The sequence below is a fragment of the Podarcis filfolensis genome, assembly GCF_964270895.1.
Source record: "Podarcis filfolensis genome assembly, chromosome: 2".
Classification (NCBI taxonomy): Eukaryota; Metazoa; Chordata; class Lepidosauria; order Squamata; family Lacertidae; genus Podarcis; species Podarcis filfolensis.
In genome coordinates, this window is record NC_139605.1 from 92,520,151 (window position 1) to 92,535,215 (window position 15,065).

Sequence of the window (15,065 nt, forward strand, 5' to 3'; positions counted from 1 at the left end):
GCACATCATTTTTTCTGTGTCCTTCCTCTCTCCTGCAAGTGAGGGGAGCACCCTGTTGCAACAGTTCAATAAAGGCCAAGCCTACAGGCTGCTGCTTTGCCCCAAGTTATCCTGGTTAGTGTCTTTGTTTTTGTCCAAGGGAGCCCTCAGATTTTTCCGTTAACAGTTGTCCTTTACCTTTACCACAAAATACATCTGCTTTAAAAAGGGTTGTAATGAAATGTAAAATACCTTAGGCATGAGAACGGAAGTAGATATAACAAGCAAGCAATTAAGATGACAAAACCCTTTAAAAAAAATCACCCTTGTTAGACTTCAGTGGATCTAACCTATTTCAGAACTGTTATGAAGGTGAAACAATACCTGCCTGGAAATTTTAGGAACTTGAATTTTATGTGTTCAACTATAAGCCACAAACTGCATTGTGTGATCATAAAATGCAGATAAATGGTCACAAAATGGAGATCAATGTCTCCTTAGTTCCTAGTGAAAAATAGAAAGCAGTTGCTAAAATGGCTCAGAAGTGTCTCTTTTTCAAAAGGAATTTCCAAGATTGTACAGTTTGTTACTGATTCACTCTTCACATGGTTGAATAAACACAGCAGAATGAATAAGTGTCTTCCACAGCCTGCAATACCACCTCAATTCCTACCAATACTTAAAGTTTATCTTATCTTACTGCATTGGATAATCAACCTGTCTATTGATTCGCGAGGGACTATAACTCAGTGATAGAATATACGCTTTGCATGCATAAAATCTTGTTTCATCCCTGGCATTTCTATTTAAAAGAATCAAACATCAGATGAGGGGAAATGCCTCTACCTTAGACCCCAGAATGCTGCTGTCAGTCAGAACAGACAACACTGGGCTAGATGGATAAATAAGCTGACCTGGAGTAAGAAAACTTCATATGTGTAACCTGGATCTGCTCCTCAAAGCAGCTGAATCTAGCAACAGATATATTCGCACAATTTTAATAAAGGTGAGGCAGATGTTATTTGGCCACAGTTTCACTTTTAAAGAAAAGAAAACTTGTTTTCATGATTGTCGCCACATTTTATGTATACTGCACCTATACAATATATCTATTAAAAGACCATTTTAGGCCCACAGGATCAGTGACAACAAGATAGTGACAATAGAAAGCAGGAGGCTTAGCCTGAAGATAGGATTAAACAAAGCATGAAGAACAAGATGGAACAACAAGGAGAAATCAAGGAAGGCGCAAGAGCATGACGGGCCTTAATGGTAAAAATGAGTTTATAGCAAGTATGGAAAAAGGAAAAAAAGGGGCTAGTAAAGCAAAATAAGAAAAGAAAAAAAGAGATAACACATGAGCAGAACAGCAGCCCAGACAAGTAGCAAAGCTGAAATAAGGGGAAGATGAAAAGTTGGGAACCAGCAGGCATAATATTAGCCCAATCAAGATGAGGAACAATCACTTGAACTAGAGTTGTAGTTATATAGCAAAAGGCAGATGCAGTTTCATTTTTGCAGTGTTAAACAAGAAATAACAGCAGGTCTTTGCAACAGATTGCCCAGAATCGAATTAATACATTTTCAACTGCAAATGGTAGTAGAATGAGCTGTAAAAGTAGTATGGGTAATAGCAAGTACAGCTAGGTTACTAGGAGAAGATTTTGCAGGAATAGAATAAATATTGATCTTATTGTGTTTGACTTCAGATGATGTTTCAACCCCGCAAGATAGGATTGCAGTTAGTTAATTTAGTATTGCACTTATATCCCACCTTTTGTCCAAAGAGCTGAAGGTGGAATGCACACTTTAACTCTTTTATCCTCACAACAACCCTGTGAGGTACGGTAGGCTGATAGGCAGTAACTTGCCCCAAGGCACTTAGGGGGCTTCATGGCATTTATAAGGAAGAGCAAGAAGACAATGATTCTGGAGTATAAATTCCAAAATCGTTAAAACAAAAGGAGTGACTCAGCTGGGCAAGATGGGGAATATACAAGGTGAGGGGAGGAGAAAACGTATGTATTTGTTATGAGTGATGTCAGTCATACTCAAGGTGGACTCACTGACATCAGTAGTAGCTTATTTATTTATTTTATTTATTATTGAATTTATATACTGCCCTATAACCCGTAAGTCTCAGGGCTGTTCACAGGATAAAATCACAATATAAAATCACAAAATACGCAATCAAAATAAAAACAAGAACAACCCAATAACCCCGCAGAGGGAGAATAGAATTTAAAACACACATGCACAATATTTGTAATAAAACACATAAAAATAATCAGCCATCAGGTATCATCAAGGAGTAGATTAAATGATCAATTTAACTGTCTTTCAAATCAAAACATTTTAGCCATTGCTCTCCACCCCCCCAATTGTAATCATTCCTAGAAGCTCTTTGATCCAAGTGGAGGCTTCCATGAAGGGTATCAATTTTACACGGCATTGCATGAACAGGGCATCACCAGGGGAAAGTCCCTCCTCTGGTAGCCATCTTCGATGAGTCTTGTGAAATACTAACAGACAACAGAAATGGAGAAGAGTTATCAGAGACAGGGTGAGTGGGAACCCACCTGCCAATGTTACCTCTTCCTTTGGATTTTGTGTGGGGCGTCCTGGCTATGCCTCAGTGCATGTGTTCCACAACAATTAAGCTGTTACTGGCAGATGGCTCCAACTTCATTATAATTCAGAAGCTGGCCGTCCATTCCCTGCCTTAGCCTTAACCATTCACAGTGCACTAAACAATTTCCTTCCCCCACTTTCAAACACCATCCTACTCTTATTTCTTTCTGGACACCATGACTTAATGGCTACTGCTTTTCCTCTGCAACATGGACACATAGGGCGGTTAGAGGAATAGCTATGTATCTTTCAGGATACAGGTAGCTAGCCGTGTTGGTCTGCCGTAGTCAAAACAAAATAAAAAATAAAAAAATCCTTCCAGTAGCACCTTAGAGACCAACTAAGTTTGTTATTGGTATGAGCTTTCACGTGCATGCACACTTCTTCAGATACACTGTGCATGCACATGAAAGCTCATACCAATAACAAACTTAGTTGGTCTCGAAGGTGCTACTGGAAGGAATTTTTTTTATTTTTTATTATCTTTCAGGACTTTAGCATCTGGATAAGCGTTTTCTATGGTTAAGTATAAATTCAGATTCAGGGTCAACCTGTATGAAATCTTCAAGCTCATCTGCCTAAGGATAAGGAGCTCTCTTCATTTTTTGTCATGGCAAACTTTCCAAGTCAAGCTAAACCTTCATTTTTTTCAGTTCCTTATTCCCTTTGTATTTGTTCCCTCACTTGCCCAGCAGTGGCTGGCATGGGCTTCTTAAGAGAAAACTGGGCAGTTCTACACAGTGTATAACTTTGCATTAAGAACTGGTTGGGAATAAATGATGGCTCTTTCTTACCTCAGATAATAATTACATGATTTTGGCTGACTCAATTCTCCCCACCCGCCCCTTTTTGGAGAGAGGGGTAAGAATCTGCTCCCACTGTATGACTATATTATCAGCTGTTCTTTCACCATATTACAGAAAGCTGAATACAGGACTGGATAAACATAATTTATCACTGACTCACCCTGTGATTAGGATAAATAGTGAAGCATTTTAAGCTGTCTTCAAAGTCTCCCCCTCCTCATGTTAGATGAAAGCTCTCTATTTATCTGTCTGTGCTCTAAACAAACACATCATGTACTTTCTTTTGCCACTGTCCCATTTCCTACAACTCAGAATTGGATGCTAAAAATCCACCTACTATCCAGCTAAATCCATCTAAGACATCTCTTTTCCTCTGCAGAATCTTGATCAATTTGCTGCATAATCCCATATCTGTGGTTTCATCTCTTATCTTTGCTGGTAGAGTTCTATCCCCTGCAGTCTTTCCTTATACCAATTCCAAGCTTATCGTCTTTCTTTGGCCTTCTAACCTTGCAACAAAAAACCCGAAACCCAGGGCTGCAGTCCTATGCAAACTTAGATGGGACAGTAGTATACACCATATATTTAAAGCCCATGGCTTCCTCCAAGGACTCCTGGGACATATAGTTTGTTAAGGGTACTGCAAATTGTGAGGAGTAAACTACAGTTCTCAGGAATCTTTGGGGGAAGTAATAAGCTTTAAATGTATGTTGTGTAGGCAGACTCACCCAAACTCTCTCCTTCCTCGTTCCAGGATATATTTTTGCAACCTTCTAATTTTGCATTTGTGAAGCTTCTCATTCATAATGGCTGGTTTGATGAGGGTTTTCAATGCTCAAAAACAGAGAGAGAGAGAGAGAGAGAGAGAGAGAGAGAGAGAGAGAGAGAGAGAGAATGCTTTGCCATATGAAACTCACATTTAGCTTGGAAACAGCCATGATTCTTATACAATTCAACCTCATTTATCCAAATGACCTGGGTAACATCCAAACCATCAGATCTTGAAGTAAAGCAAATACTGCTTACATGAATGGTATTGACATGGAGCAATGTAAAGGGACACAGCAAAAGTGGCTGAAAGGGAATTTCGAGAATCATGGAGGTTCTGCTGTTACCTTTTGCTTAGAGAAAGGAAAGGATATGCCAAATTTGCCAGCATCAACCTGTCTTTAAAATCCTATATGCTTTCCCTTAAGACATCCTGAATCTGCACATTTATTTATATATATATTCCACTTCCAATTTTGGAATTAAAAACAAGAGACCAAAGACAATAACATAACACCAGATGCTTAAAAAAACACAGCGAGAAAATATGAAGAGCCAAGGCCCAATTAAATGTGACATGTGAATGCCTTTGGCCCTAATGTGGCTGGTATAAAAACAAATGGCATGCAAAAAAGAAAAAGAAGATGAAAGTACATGAGGGAGGGCATAAACTGCATAAGGACCATGATGTGCTTTTGTCGCCATCCTCATTTGAATTGCCCTCCAACTCCAAATTGCAGGCATGGGGCACCTAAGTATGGCTGCAGCAGAGGAAAGGCTATGTTATGCCAGCCATTTTAAAAAGCTAAGGTAAATTGTGCTCTCTTCGGCAGAACATATACAAAAAAGCTAAGGTAAATAAACAGGTTTTTACCAATTGACATCGCTTGTAGGTTTAAAAGAAGTTTTGTAAGGAGTAATTTATAAATTATTGTGAAAAGAATTAAGTATAGATGTACTGGAAATTTGAGTTTATAGCAATAATTATAGTAACAAAATGCATAATTAGAAAGACTTTAGAAAACCATCAGTCGAGGTTGAAGGAAGTCTTAGGCTGTGATAGCCAAAAATTTCTAAATGATGTTTAAAAGGATGTTATGTTGGAAAATATGTGTAAAAACCAACAAAAAATTATTAAAAATAAAATAAAATAAGCAGGTTTTTACCTGGCAGCTAAAAGTTTGGTGCTGAGTAGGTTTCCCTGTGGAGAGCATGACAAAGGGATGTGAAAACAACAGGGTCGTTGTTTTGCTGCCTGAGGAAAAGGCCAAGATAGGGCTCTTACATTCCACATACAGAATCCAACTGAACTGGCAGCTGAATCTTACTTCAACTCTGGTGACAGGATATCAACTTCCACTGCATCTAGGAACATCCTAGTTTAGGGGCCCCAGAGCTTATGGCAGATGCTTCACTCTGCTTCATGGTCGGACCGGACCAAAATTTCCCTTTCCCAGCTACCTAGTAGTCTCTGACTGTAGTTGTAGTTGTTGGACAGGTTAATTGCTGTAATCCACCCTGGGATCTTATGGTCAAGAGGAGGTAATGACAATGAGGATGTTGTTAGAGGAGGAGGTCCGTCTTAGACACTTGGATCCCGTGCAGTAGGTGGCTTTACTAGTTACTGAACATGGGCTGTGATGTTGTAAACAAACACAGCAGTGGGAATGCTTAATGTCAGAGACCTTGTGTGTTCCCTTCAGAAGAACATTGCAGTCTGAGGAAACATGAACCCTTGAAATACCTAATCAAGCTTTTGTATGATTCTTTGAATGAAATGAGCCAAACTGGCTACTCTCAAGTGTAATGAAAGAACAAGGTCTTTTTGTTCATCACACAAGCAGAGCTCACTTGGCTGAGAAAACCTTTGCCTTTCCTTTTGTGCTTGGAGAGTACTAAGGGGGCCTCTGACTTATTTTTCTTTTTGGCCTAGGCTTTAATTTGAACAATGTTAAGAATCATGGGTATGTGCCTAGAGGTTGGTTCAGCCAACCTTGATGAAATTAAAGATAAACAGCAAGGACACAGATCTCAGATTCGGCTGGCTGTAGCAATTAGGCATGCCAGCACTCTGACCTTTTACCTCTCCCTGGAGGCACCTTGTGCTTTGAATGCAGCATAAGGAATGGGAGTGGAAGAATAACCATGACCTTAGCATAATGGAGGGAAGGGGCACCTGCAATCATTAACCAGGAAGCCCACAACCCAATGCACAGGCAGTCAACAGAGAGGTCAGGTCTTGGTTGATGTGTATCTTGGAGCACAACCACAGCAGAAAACAGCCATGCTGTACTTGGCATTAATCTTGCCAAGTACATTTGTTGTTGGAAATGCATCACACCAAGGCATTTATCAGCCTGACACTATGGCTGTTTAAATGTGTACAGGGCTACAGTCTTTCCATACTTTACTCACTTGGGTGAGACAGGATCACTGCTACATTCCCTTTTGAAAGTGGAACACAAAAGATGCTTGCATATTGAAACTACATTTGCATGGCAATATGTTACATGAGGGGGACGCCGGTGGCACTGTGAGTTAAACCACAGAGCCTAGAACTTGATGATCAGAAGGTCGGCGGTTCGAAACCCCGCGATGGGGTGAGCTCCCGTTGCTCAGTCCCTGCTCCTGCCAACCTAGCAGTTCGAAAGCACGTCAAAGTGCTAGTAGATAAATAGGTATCGCTCCGGCAGGAAGGTAAACGGCGTTTCCGTGCGCTGCTCTGGTTCACCAGAAGCAGCTTAGTCATGCTGGCCACATAACCTGGAAGCTGTATGCTGGCTCCCTTGGCCAATAAAGCAAGATGAGCGCAGCAACCCCAGAGTCGGCCACGACTGGACCTAATGGTCAGGGGTCCCTTTACCTTTACCCTTTACCTATGTTACATGAGTGGAAGAGTGCAGTGACACAATACCAGAGCAGAGGGGTGGGTGTGTTATTTATTACGGTATAGTTTAACCTCACCCTTCCTCAGGGTGGTGTGTCTCCAACTTTTATTCTCACAAGACTGCTGCAAGGTGGGGCAGGCCGAGAGAGTCACAGTTTGTTTCATGGCTGAGGTGGGATTTGAACCCAGATTTTCTCAGTCATGTAACTGAACACTACATCAAACAGTCCTCTCCAATGGGTGGAGCCGGAGGTGTGGCAAAAATGGAATCGTGTTCAGATGAAATCCTATGCCTGTTCAAAGGTAACCCCTGCCCCGTTCTAATGCTGTGTCAGCAAAGTAGGGATTGTAAATTCAAAAACTCCTGGTGGAGTCAGTAAAAAGCCCAAAACAGCAGCACACTTTTCCTACCCCATATCATCAGAAGTTAGGATTCCTTCAGGATCAAGGTTTCTCACCCAAGAGTTAATCATGGCACAGCAACAGGAGTATATAAAACCTTAGCCATGGAACATATGGAACCTCTTGCATGGATCACTCTACATCACCATGTCTTTGTGTTGACAGAGTTATGAGGACACAGCTGGGAACTTGGTGAAGGACACATAGGACAGCCCCCCCAAAGGCTATTTATGCACACTATATCTTTAGAGCACATCCAAAGCATCTTCTTTCCCTCAAAGAATTCTGGGCCCTGAGATTTACCCCTCACAGTTACACTTCCCAGCAACTTTTAACAAACTATAGTACCCAGAATTCTCTGAGGGAAAGTGTTTTGAGTGTGCTTTAAAGGTGTACACAGCAAACTCTTTTTAAAAAGGAGGAATGTTATTACGTATTAGTATTTATTAAATTTATATACCACACTTCATCTGAGGATCACAGTTTACAGTATAAACCTCAGTACAGTATAAGCTTCAGGATTTTGGAAACAAGCACCTTCCAAACACCTCTGCACTTTTTATCAAACCACAGATATGTGAAATAACGACTGTTTCTTAGCCTGGTTCCACACTGGGCATTTACTGTGGAATAGCCAGGCTTCATTCACTTACTTTTAGGGGAAATAAGAACAACATTGGGGACAAAACATCCAACTCTCATGTTTTCCCAGTTCAGCTTCTGGATTCCCGCCCCCCCCCAAAGTTCAGAAAATCTGACAAAACAAAACTCAGTGGAATAGCAGTGCAAGTTTTTCAGGTATAGATGTCCTCTCGTACTGCTATTGCAGCTTGTTAAATTGCTCTAGCTATTTCCTGGGTTGTTCAGCTGGCCATTTCTCATGGGGTGGGGAGCATTTAATCCTTTCTCACATATAATGGCTAAAATGAAAACAACTCACCCTACTCCACCGTCACCTCTGATATTTCAAGCAAGGGAAAGGGAGCCTGCCACTTGACCACAGCATATTAGAAGCTTGGAAGCAAAGTTGCTATTCCATTTCCAGCTTAAAGCAGATTAGCAATGATAAAGTGCTGCTAAATTGCCTTCATCTCGAAGTGCCCTTAACAATGCAATCCTAGCCATGTCTACTCAGAAGTAAGTCCAACTGAATTCAATGGAGCTTACTCCCACATAAGTGGGGTTAGGACTGCAGCCCTTACAGAACCCACAGAAGCAGCTGAGGCAGACATGAGCAAAACTGCAATGGGAAACTGAGGTTGTATGAATCCAAGCAAGGGGATAACCTCTGATTTTGCCTAGGGCAGTAACAGTCTCCGCCTGATTCCCACGGCTGTGTAACTTTTGTCAGTAGAAAGGTTTATTGAAAACATTAAGAGTTCCGGTATTCCTTCCTCTGAAAGAAACATATATTGGGAATCTTCTCCTTCATGGGAATGTGGGAGCAATAGACCTATGAAGGAAGATGTGTAGACCTTTGGCAATGTTCAGCACACACAGTCCAGTCACTGCCCTGATACCACAGTTAGTGAGACTGAAATGCAGACGGACAGAGACAAGGGACTTCAAGAGAATCCCTTCCCAAGGCCTCTTATTTAACTAGAACATTGCTCAGCATCAGAATTTTCTCAGTCGGTTAAATGGCCTTGCCCTGGGCTGACCTTGGAACAAAGACAACATGTGAAATGCAGGAGGCTTGAATGGAGGATCATTTTTGGTGGTGGAACCATGGCAAAGTACTGTCAGGTTTCTAAACGACTTTTAATTTGTCACACACATCAGGTACCTCAGAGGCAAATACCTGCCACTTCAGGCTGCTGCCTGTTTGTTAAAAGCTACTGGCGGGGATAATGAATTCCCAAAGAATAAATGACTAGCAATTAGAAGAGTAGGTCAGAAAGGGAATGATGACTCATATAAAGAACAAAACTCATCTCCGTATTTGATGACGTACAGCTCATGTAGACAGCTACATGCATCTCCATGGCACTTTGTAAAATGACTAGCTTTCACAGTATCGCTAGGGAATAGGAAACAAAGCAGATGCTTCAAATATATATATCTGGACCCAACATTTAAGAGTGAAAGCACACACATATATACCCAGGGTTGAGAAAAGGATGCCAGCCACTTCTGAAAATCAGGGCTCATGCAAAGTGGAAAACTAAAGCTGCTCAGCCTTCCATGAGTCACTGACAAAGCAGCAAGCATGGAGTTTGTTGCCACAAAATGTGACATTAGCCATGAAACTATAAAAAGAATTAAGTACCGTAGTTTTAATGTTTTTACTCCACAGATTAATCAGTCTGATTCACACAACAATGCCATTCACAAGTATAAACAGTGGAAGGGATGTTCAAGTGTGCTTTGTAAAAAAATGCCATATATGTGGGGTGGCTCACTATTTGTGGCCCAAGGGTTGCATAGAGAGTTTGCCACCCCTCTGAAGGCTGCATGCCAGAGATGGACATGGCGAATGCAGGCACACATACAGACAGCACATGCCCCATACAAGCAGCCAGGTGGGTGAGCAGACACACCCTGTGGTGTGTAGGGGAGATATAGGAAGGCAGCCAGCCAAAGATATGCTCTAGGACAGGCATGGCCAAACTTGGCCCTCCAGATGTTTTGGGACTACAGTTCCCATCATCCCTGACCACTGGTCCTGTTAGCTGGGGAGGATGGGAGTTGTAGTCCCAAAACATCTGGAGGGCTAAGTTTGGCCATGCCTGCTCTAGGATCTTCTTGCAGTGGTGCTGCACCAAAGAGAGGAGTGGCTTCTGTGCAAGGTAAGTCAACACAGAGGTGTCCAACTTTTGTTGGTTCTGTACCCTGCAAGCACCTCAGTGGGTACACTACAACACTATGGTGGGAGATATCTCAGCAGAACAGTTTTTAAACTGTCAAATTTATAGGAGTCTGGGAGGGACACCAAAAATACCCTCTGAGGCAGATCCACTCTGTAAGCTAGACGGCCCTACCATGTATGAAAAATAGCATCTGGCATTTTGTATAAGCAAATAAGTAAGATGGAACGGGGCATATCACTTTGCACTTTACAAGTGCAAAACCCTCAAAATATATCATTGCATCCATGGAAGTTTTTAGGATTGAGAATACCACTCCAAAATTTTGAGCAATGGAAGAGGCAGTAATTGTCATATGGCACTTTCTGCTGTACTTTGGTAATCATAATCATATGTCTGTACTACCACTCCCCATGCCCTCACATGCATACACTTGAAATAGCTGTTTGCACCTCTAACATCATAGGCCCCCTCTGCACTACACATCTAATGCAGTATCATTCTGCTTTCAACAGTCATGGTTTCCCCCAAAGAATCTTGGGAACTGTGGTTTGTAAAGGGTGCTGAGAGTTGTTCAGAGACCCCTGGTTCCCTCTCAAAGCTACAATTCCCAGAGTTCCCTGTGAAAATGGATTGTTAAACCACTCTGGAAATTGCAACTCTTTGAGGGTAATAGGGGTCTCCTAACAACTCTCAATACCCTCAACAAACTACACTGCCCAGAATTCTTCGGGGCAAGCCATGGCTATTTAAAGTGGCACCATGGTGCTTTAAAAATATAGTGCGGATGGGGTCATAGGCTTGCTTATTCAAAACATCTCCTCAGCTGCCTTTTCCTATGACTTTGACAGCTGGGGAAGAAAGTACTGGCCCTACTTGAGAAACATGGATATTTTTTCCTGCTCTTTAGCCTTAGACAACTCCATATGCACAAAGTAATTGATTTGCAACAGTGACGTCTCCATGGCAATTAAACACAATTTAAAAGTAGCTGATCCTTAGTAAAACAAAGCAGCAGTTTTCTCTCAAATGATTTCTGCTCCTTTTCACTTTAATCATGTTGTCCACACATAATCCAGAATGTGGCAGCTAGATTAGTGACTGGGAGTGGCCGCCGGGACCACATAACACTGGTCCTGAAAGACCTACACTGGCTCCCAATACGTTTCCAGGCATAATTTGAAGTGTTGGTGCTGACCTTTAAAGCCCTAAATGGCCTCGGCCCAGTATACCTGAAGGAGCATCTCCACCCCCATCGTTCTGCCTGGACGCTGAGGTCCAGCGCCAAGGACCTTCTGGCGGTTCCCTCACTGCGAGAAGCAAAGTTACAGGGAACCAAGCAGAGGGCCTTCTCAGTAGTGGCGCCCGCCCTGTTGAACGTTCTCCCATCAGATGTCAAAGAATTAAAGAACTATCTGACTTTCAGAAGACATCTAAAGGCAGCCCTGTTTAGAGAAGCTTTTAATATTTGACGAATTATTGCATTTTAATATTTTGCTGGAAGCTGCCCAGAGTGGCTGGGGAAACCCACCTAGATGGGCAGGGTATAAATAATAAAATTTACTATTATTAAGAAGAGAAGAAGAAGAGTTTGGATTTGATATCCCGCTTTATCACTACCCGAAGGAGTCTCAAAGCGGCTAACATTCTCCTTTCCCTTCCTCCCCCACAACAAACACTCTGTGAGGTGAGTGGGGCTGAGAGACTTCAAAGAAGTGTGACTAGCCCAAGGTCACCCAGCAGCTGCATGTGGAGGAACGGGGAAGCGAACCTGGTTCACCAGATTACGAGTCTACCGCTCTTAACCACTACACCACACTGGCTCTCTATTATTATTATTATTATTATTATTATTATTATTATTATTATTACATCTTTTCACTGGCTTCTCATACTTTTCTACATCAACATGCTGATGCAGCTTTCCTCAGTCTGGTGCCCTACAGATGTTTTGTAGTACAACTGCCATCAGTCCTAGCCAACATGGCCAATGGTCAGGGATGCTGGAAGTTGCAATCCAGAACATATTGCGAGCACCAGGTTGGGGTAGCCTGCACCAATGCTTATATTTATGGCTCTGACTCTACCAGTCCTCCTAGCCTATCAGTCTAGCAAGAGCAAAATCCCCTGCAGCTGCAGCCCCAATGATGGTGCTGATAAACATGCACACTGGTAGCTTTTCTGGAAATGAGAGCACTGAATCACACAAATCAGTCCAAGGAATTCATCACAGATTCACTGGACATCTAACTAAAACTCTTAAGCCAACACACTCAGCTTTAGTATTTTCTGCCACAAAGGCAGCTTTTGTTTACTTTAGCCTAACAAATTGAAAACCGACAAGCGCTTCTTCTGCCAGCACAAAAGAATATGCCTACCATAGATAGTGTCAGGGATGCCAACAGGATTTCCTAGCCTGGTACACTGTATTTGGAGTGTATGAGGAGAGAAAATGCCCATGTGGCTCTGGGCAACTGGAAACAACAGAACTTGTCTTTTTTCGTTGCCAATACAATACAGATATACAAGCTAGGTTCATCTTGCCTATACAGTGGTACCTCGGGTTAAGTACTTAATTCATTCCGGAGGTCCGTTCTTAACCTGAAACTGCTCTTAACCTGAAGCACCACTTTAGCTAATGGGGCCTCCCGCTGCCCCCAGAGCATGATTTCTGTTCTCATCCTGAAGCCAAGTTCTTAACCTGAGGTAATATTTCTGGGTTAGAGGAGTCTGTAACCTGAAGCATATGTAACCAGAGGTAACACTGTACTACATAAATTCCCAGGTTGCACAGAAGAACTTTATACCTCCCTGCTACTTCAAGATGAAAACACAGGTGTTACATACTGAGTTGCTAGATTCTGCGCTACCGTGATGGATATTCGCCAAAGGATGGTTTGCGCCACAAACTAGGCCCAAAATGCAAGACCTGTGCTCCTTCACGCTCCCTCCCTTATAGTCACTTTGAACTGTTTGTCCCTATTTCTATCTTTTTAAGTATGTATGATCTAATCACCTTTTAATTACTATTTTTTTATTCCTTACCTGTTTTAAGTCTTCTGTGTTCAGTTTATCCATATGTTTTATCTTATGCTGGTCTGTGACCAAAATAAAGTTTGATACTGATACTGTATTTGGATGAGGGACCTTATACTCTGCTCCCACCCCCTTACAATCTATGGACAAGGGCTGCTCCTTATGTACAGTTGTTAACTTTGCAACAGCCCTGTGAGGTAGGCTTGGCTAACAGAAATGCGGGGAGGGGAGGGAAATGTAAACAACCTTCTGCTCCTGGACAGAAAAGCAAATACATGGCACACATTGCATAGTTGAACTATGGAATACGCTCCCATGGAAGGCGGTAAGAGCCACCAAAATGGGTGGATTTAAAAGACAAATTTGTGGAGGATAAGGCTTTCAGTGGCAAATGGGTACAATGGTTATGCTTCTGCCTCCATAGTTACAACAGTATGCTTCTGAATATTAGTTGCTTGAAACCACAGAAGGGGAGAGTGTTCTTCTGCTCAGGTCCTGGTTGCAGGTTTTTCACAGGCATCTGTTGGCCATTGAGAGAACAGGTTGCTAGACTAGAGACTAGAAGGGCCATTGGCTTTATCCAGTAGGGCTCTTCCTATATTCTTAAGTAATGTCATTTAATATTTTGTTGGAAGCTGCCCAGAGTGGCTGGGGAAGCCCAGCCAGATGGGTGGGGTCTAAATAATAAATTATTATTATTATTATTATTATTATTATTATTATTATTATTAATTGTTGTTGTTGTTGTTGTTGTTGTTCGTTCATGTAAAGGAAGCTAGAAAAGCAGCCTTTGACTACATTTCATAGTCCTGATATTTACCCTGATTAAATAACAACAAGCAAAAAGTACTCTGTGTAGTTTTACAACTCTGATGCCTGAACTGCCAACTCTCCTACCCAACCCTAAAGGGTTGTTGTGAAGATCAAAGGGCGAAGGGGGGAGACAAGGTACATAGACTTGAACTCCTGGGAGGAAAATCCAAAACACAAAAACTGAACAAGTATATGTGCAATTTCACAACTCTCAGCGAAACATATATATGCACAAAACATTTTGCCAACCTCAGTATAGAAATATAGACATCCTTGGGTTAAAGTACAGCATCTAGGATTTTTAATTTGTTGCATCAGTAAGGTGTTTAATAATTTTATGATTGTATTTGCTGATTCATTTTGCATTTTTGTTTTATGGTTACTGTATATTAATAAATAACAGCCCAGTGATGACAAGCAGACCACTTGTGGTTGTGCAGAGAACATGGAAAATTGTGGGTGGGGGGAGATGATGATTTTGATGTCACTTTAAAAAAAAATCAGTAGGGAGGAAACCTATCTCATTTCATTTTTTTTTTTTTTTTTTTTTAAATAATATTTATTGAAGTTTCCAAAATACAGAAAGGGAAGAAAAGAAATTATGAAGATACATTCAGAACCTTATTTTCAAACATCCACTTTCTGGGACTCCCCCCTTCCCCCACCCCTACCGTATTCCCCTTTCATATTGTTGTTTCCACAAGTTCTGTTTCTGATTTAAAGCACAATTTATATACCCCATTGTTCAAATTTAAATTTATACAAACCTTATGCAACACCCTTGATAAAAAAAAGCAAAAGATCTCTCCCCATAGCCCGCCCCCTTTTCTTTCCACAATGTCCCCCTTTTTTCCCATTAAAGTAAAAGCACACAGAATAAAAGTATAAAAAAATAAGAAATATATTAGAAAAAAGAAAACCAATTCAGAAAATAGT

General features: G+C 41.5%; 1 protein-coding gene across 1 annotated transcript in view; it reads right to left on the minus strand.

Moving 5' to 3' along the window:
* Positions 1–1,537: 1,537 nt before the first annotated feature.
* The window catches only part of LOC310755453 (uncharacterized protein), a 53,371-nt gene continuing 39,843 nt past the window's right edge, over positions 1,538–15,065 (minus strand). Inside the window, exons 4-5 of the mRNA XM_083598349.1 lie at positions 4,145–4,250; positions 1,538–2,501 (exon numbers count right to left, since the gene is read on the minus strand). Coding sequence (XP_083454475.1) covers positions 2,447–2,501; positions 4,145–4,250 — 161 coding nt within the window. The 3' untranslated portion in view covers positions 1,538–2,446. The remainder of the gene's footprint in view (positions 2,502–4,144; positions 4,251–15,065) is intronic.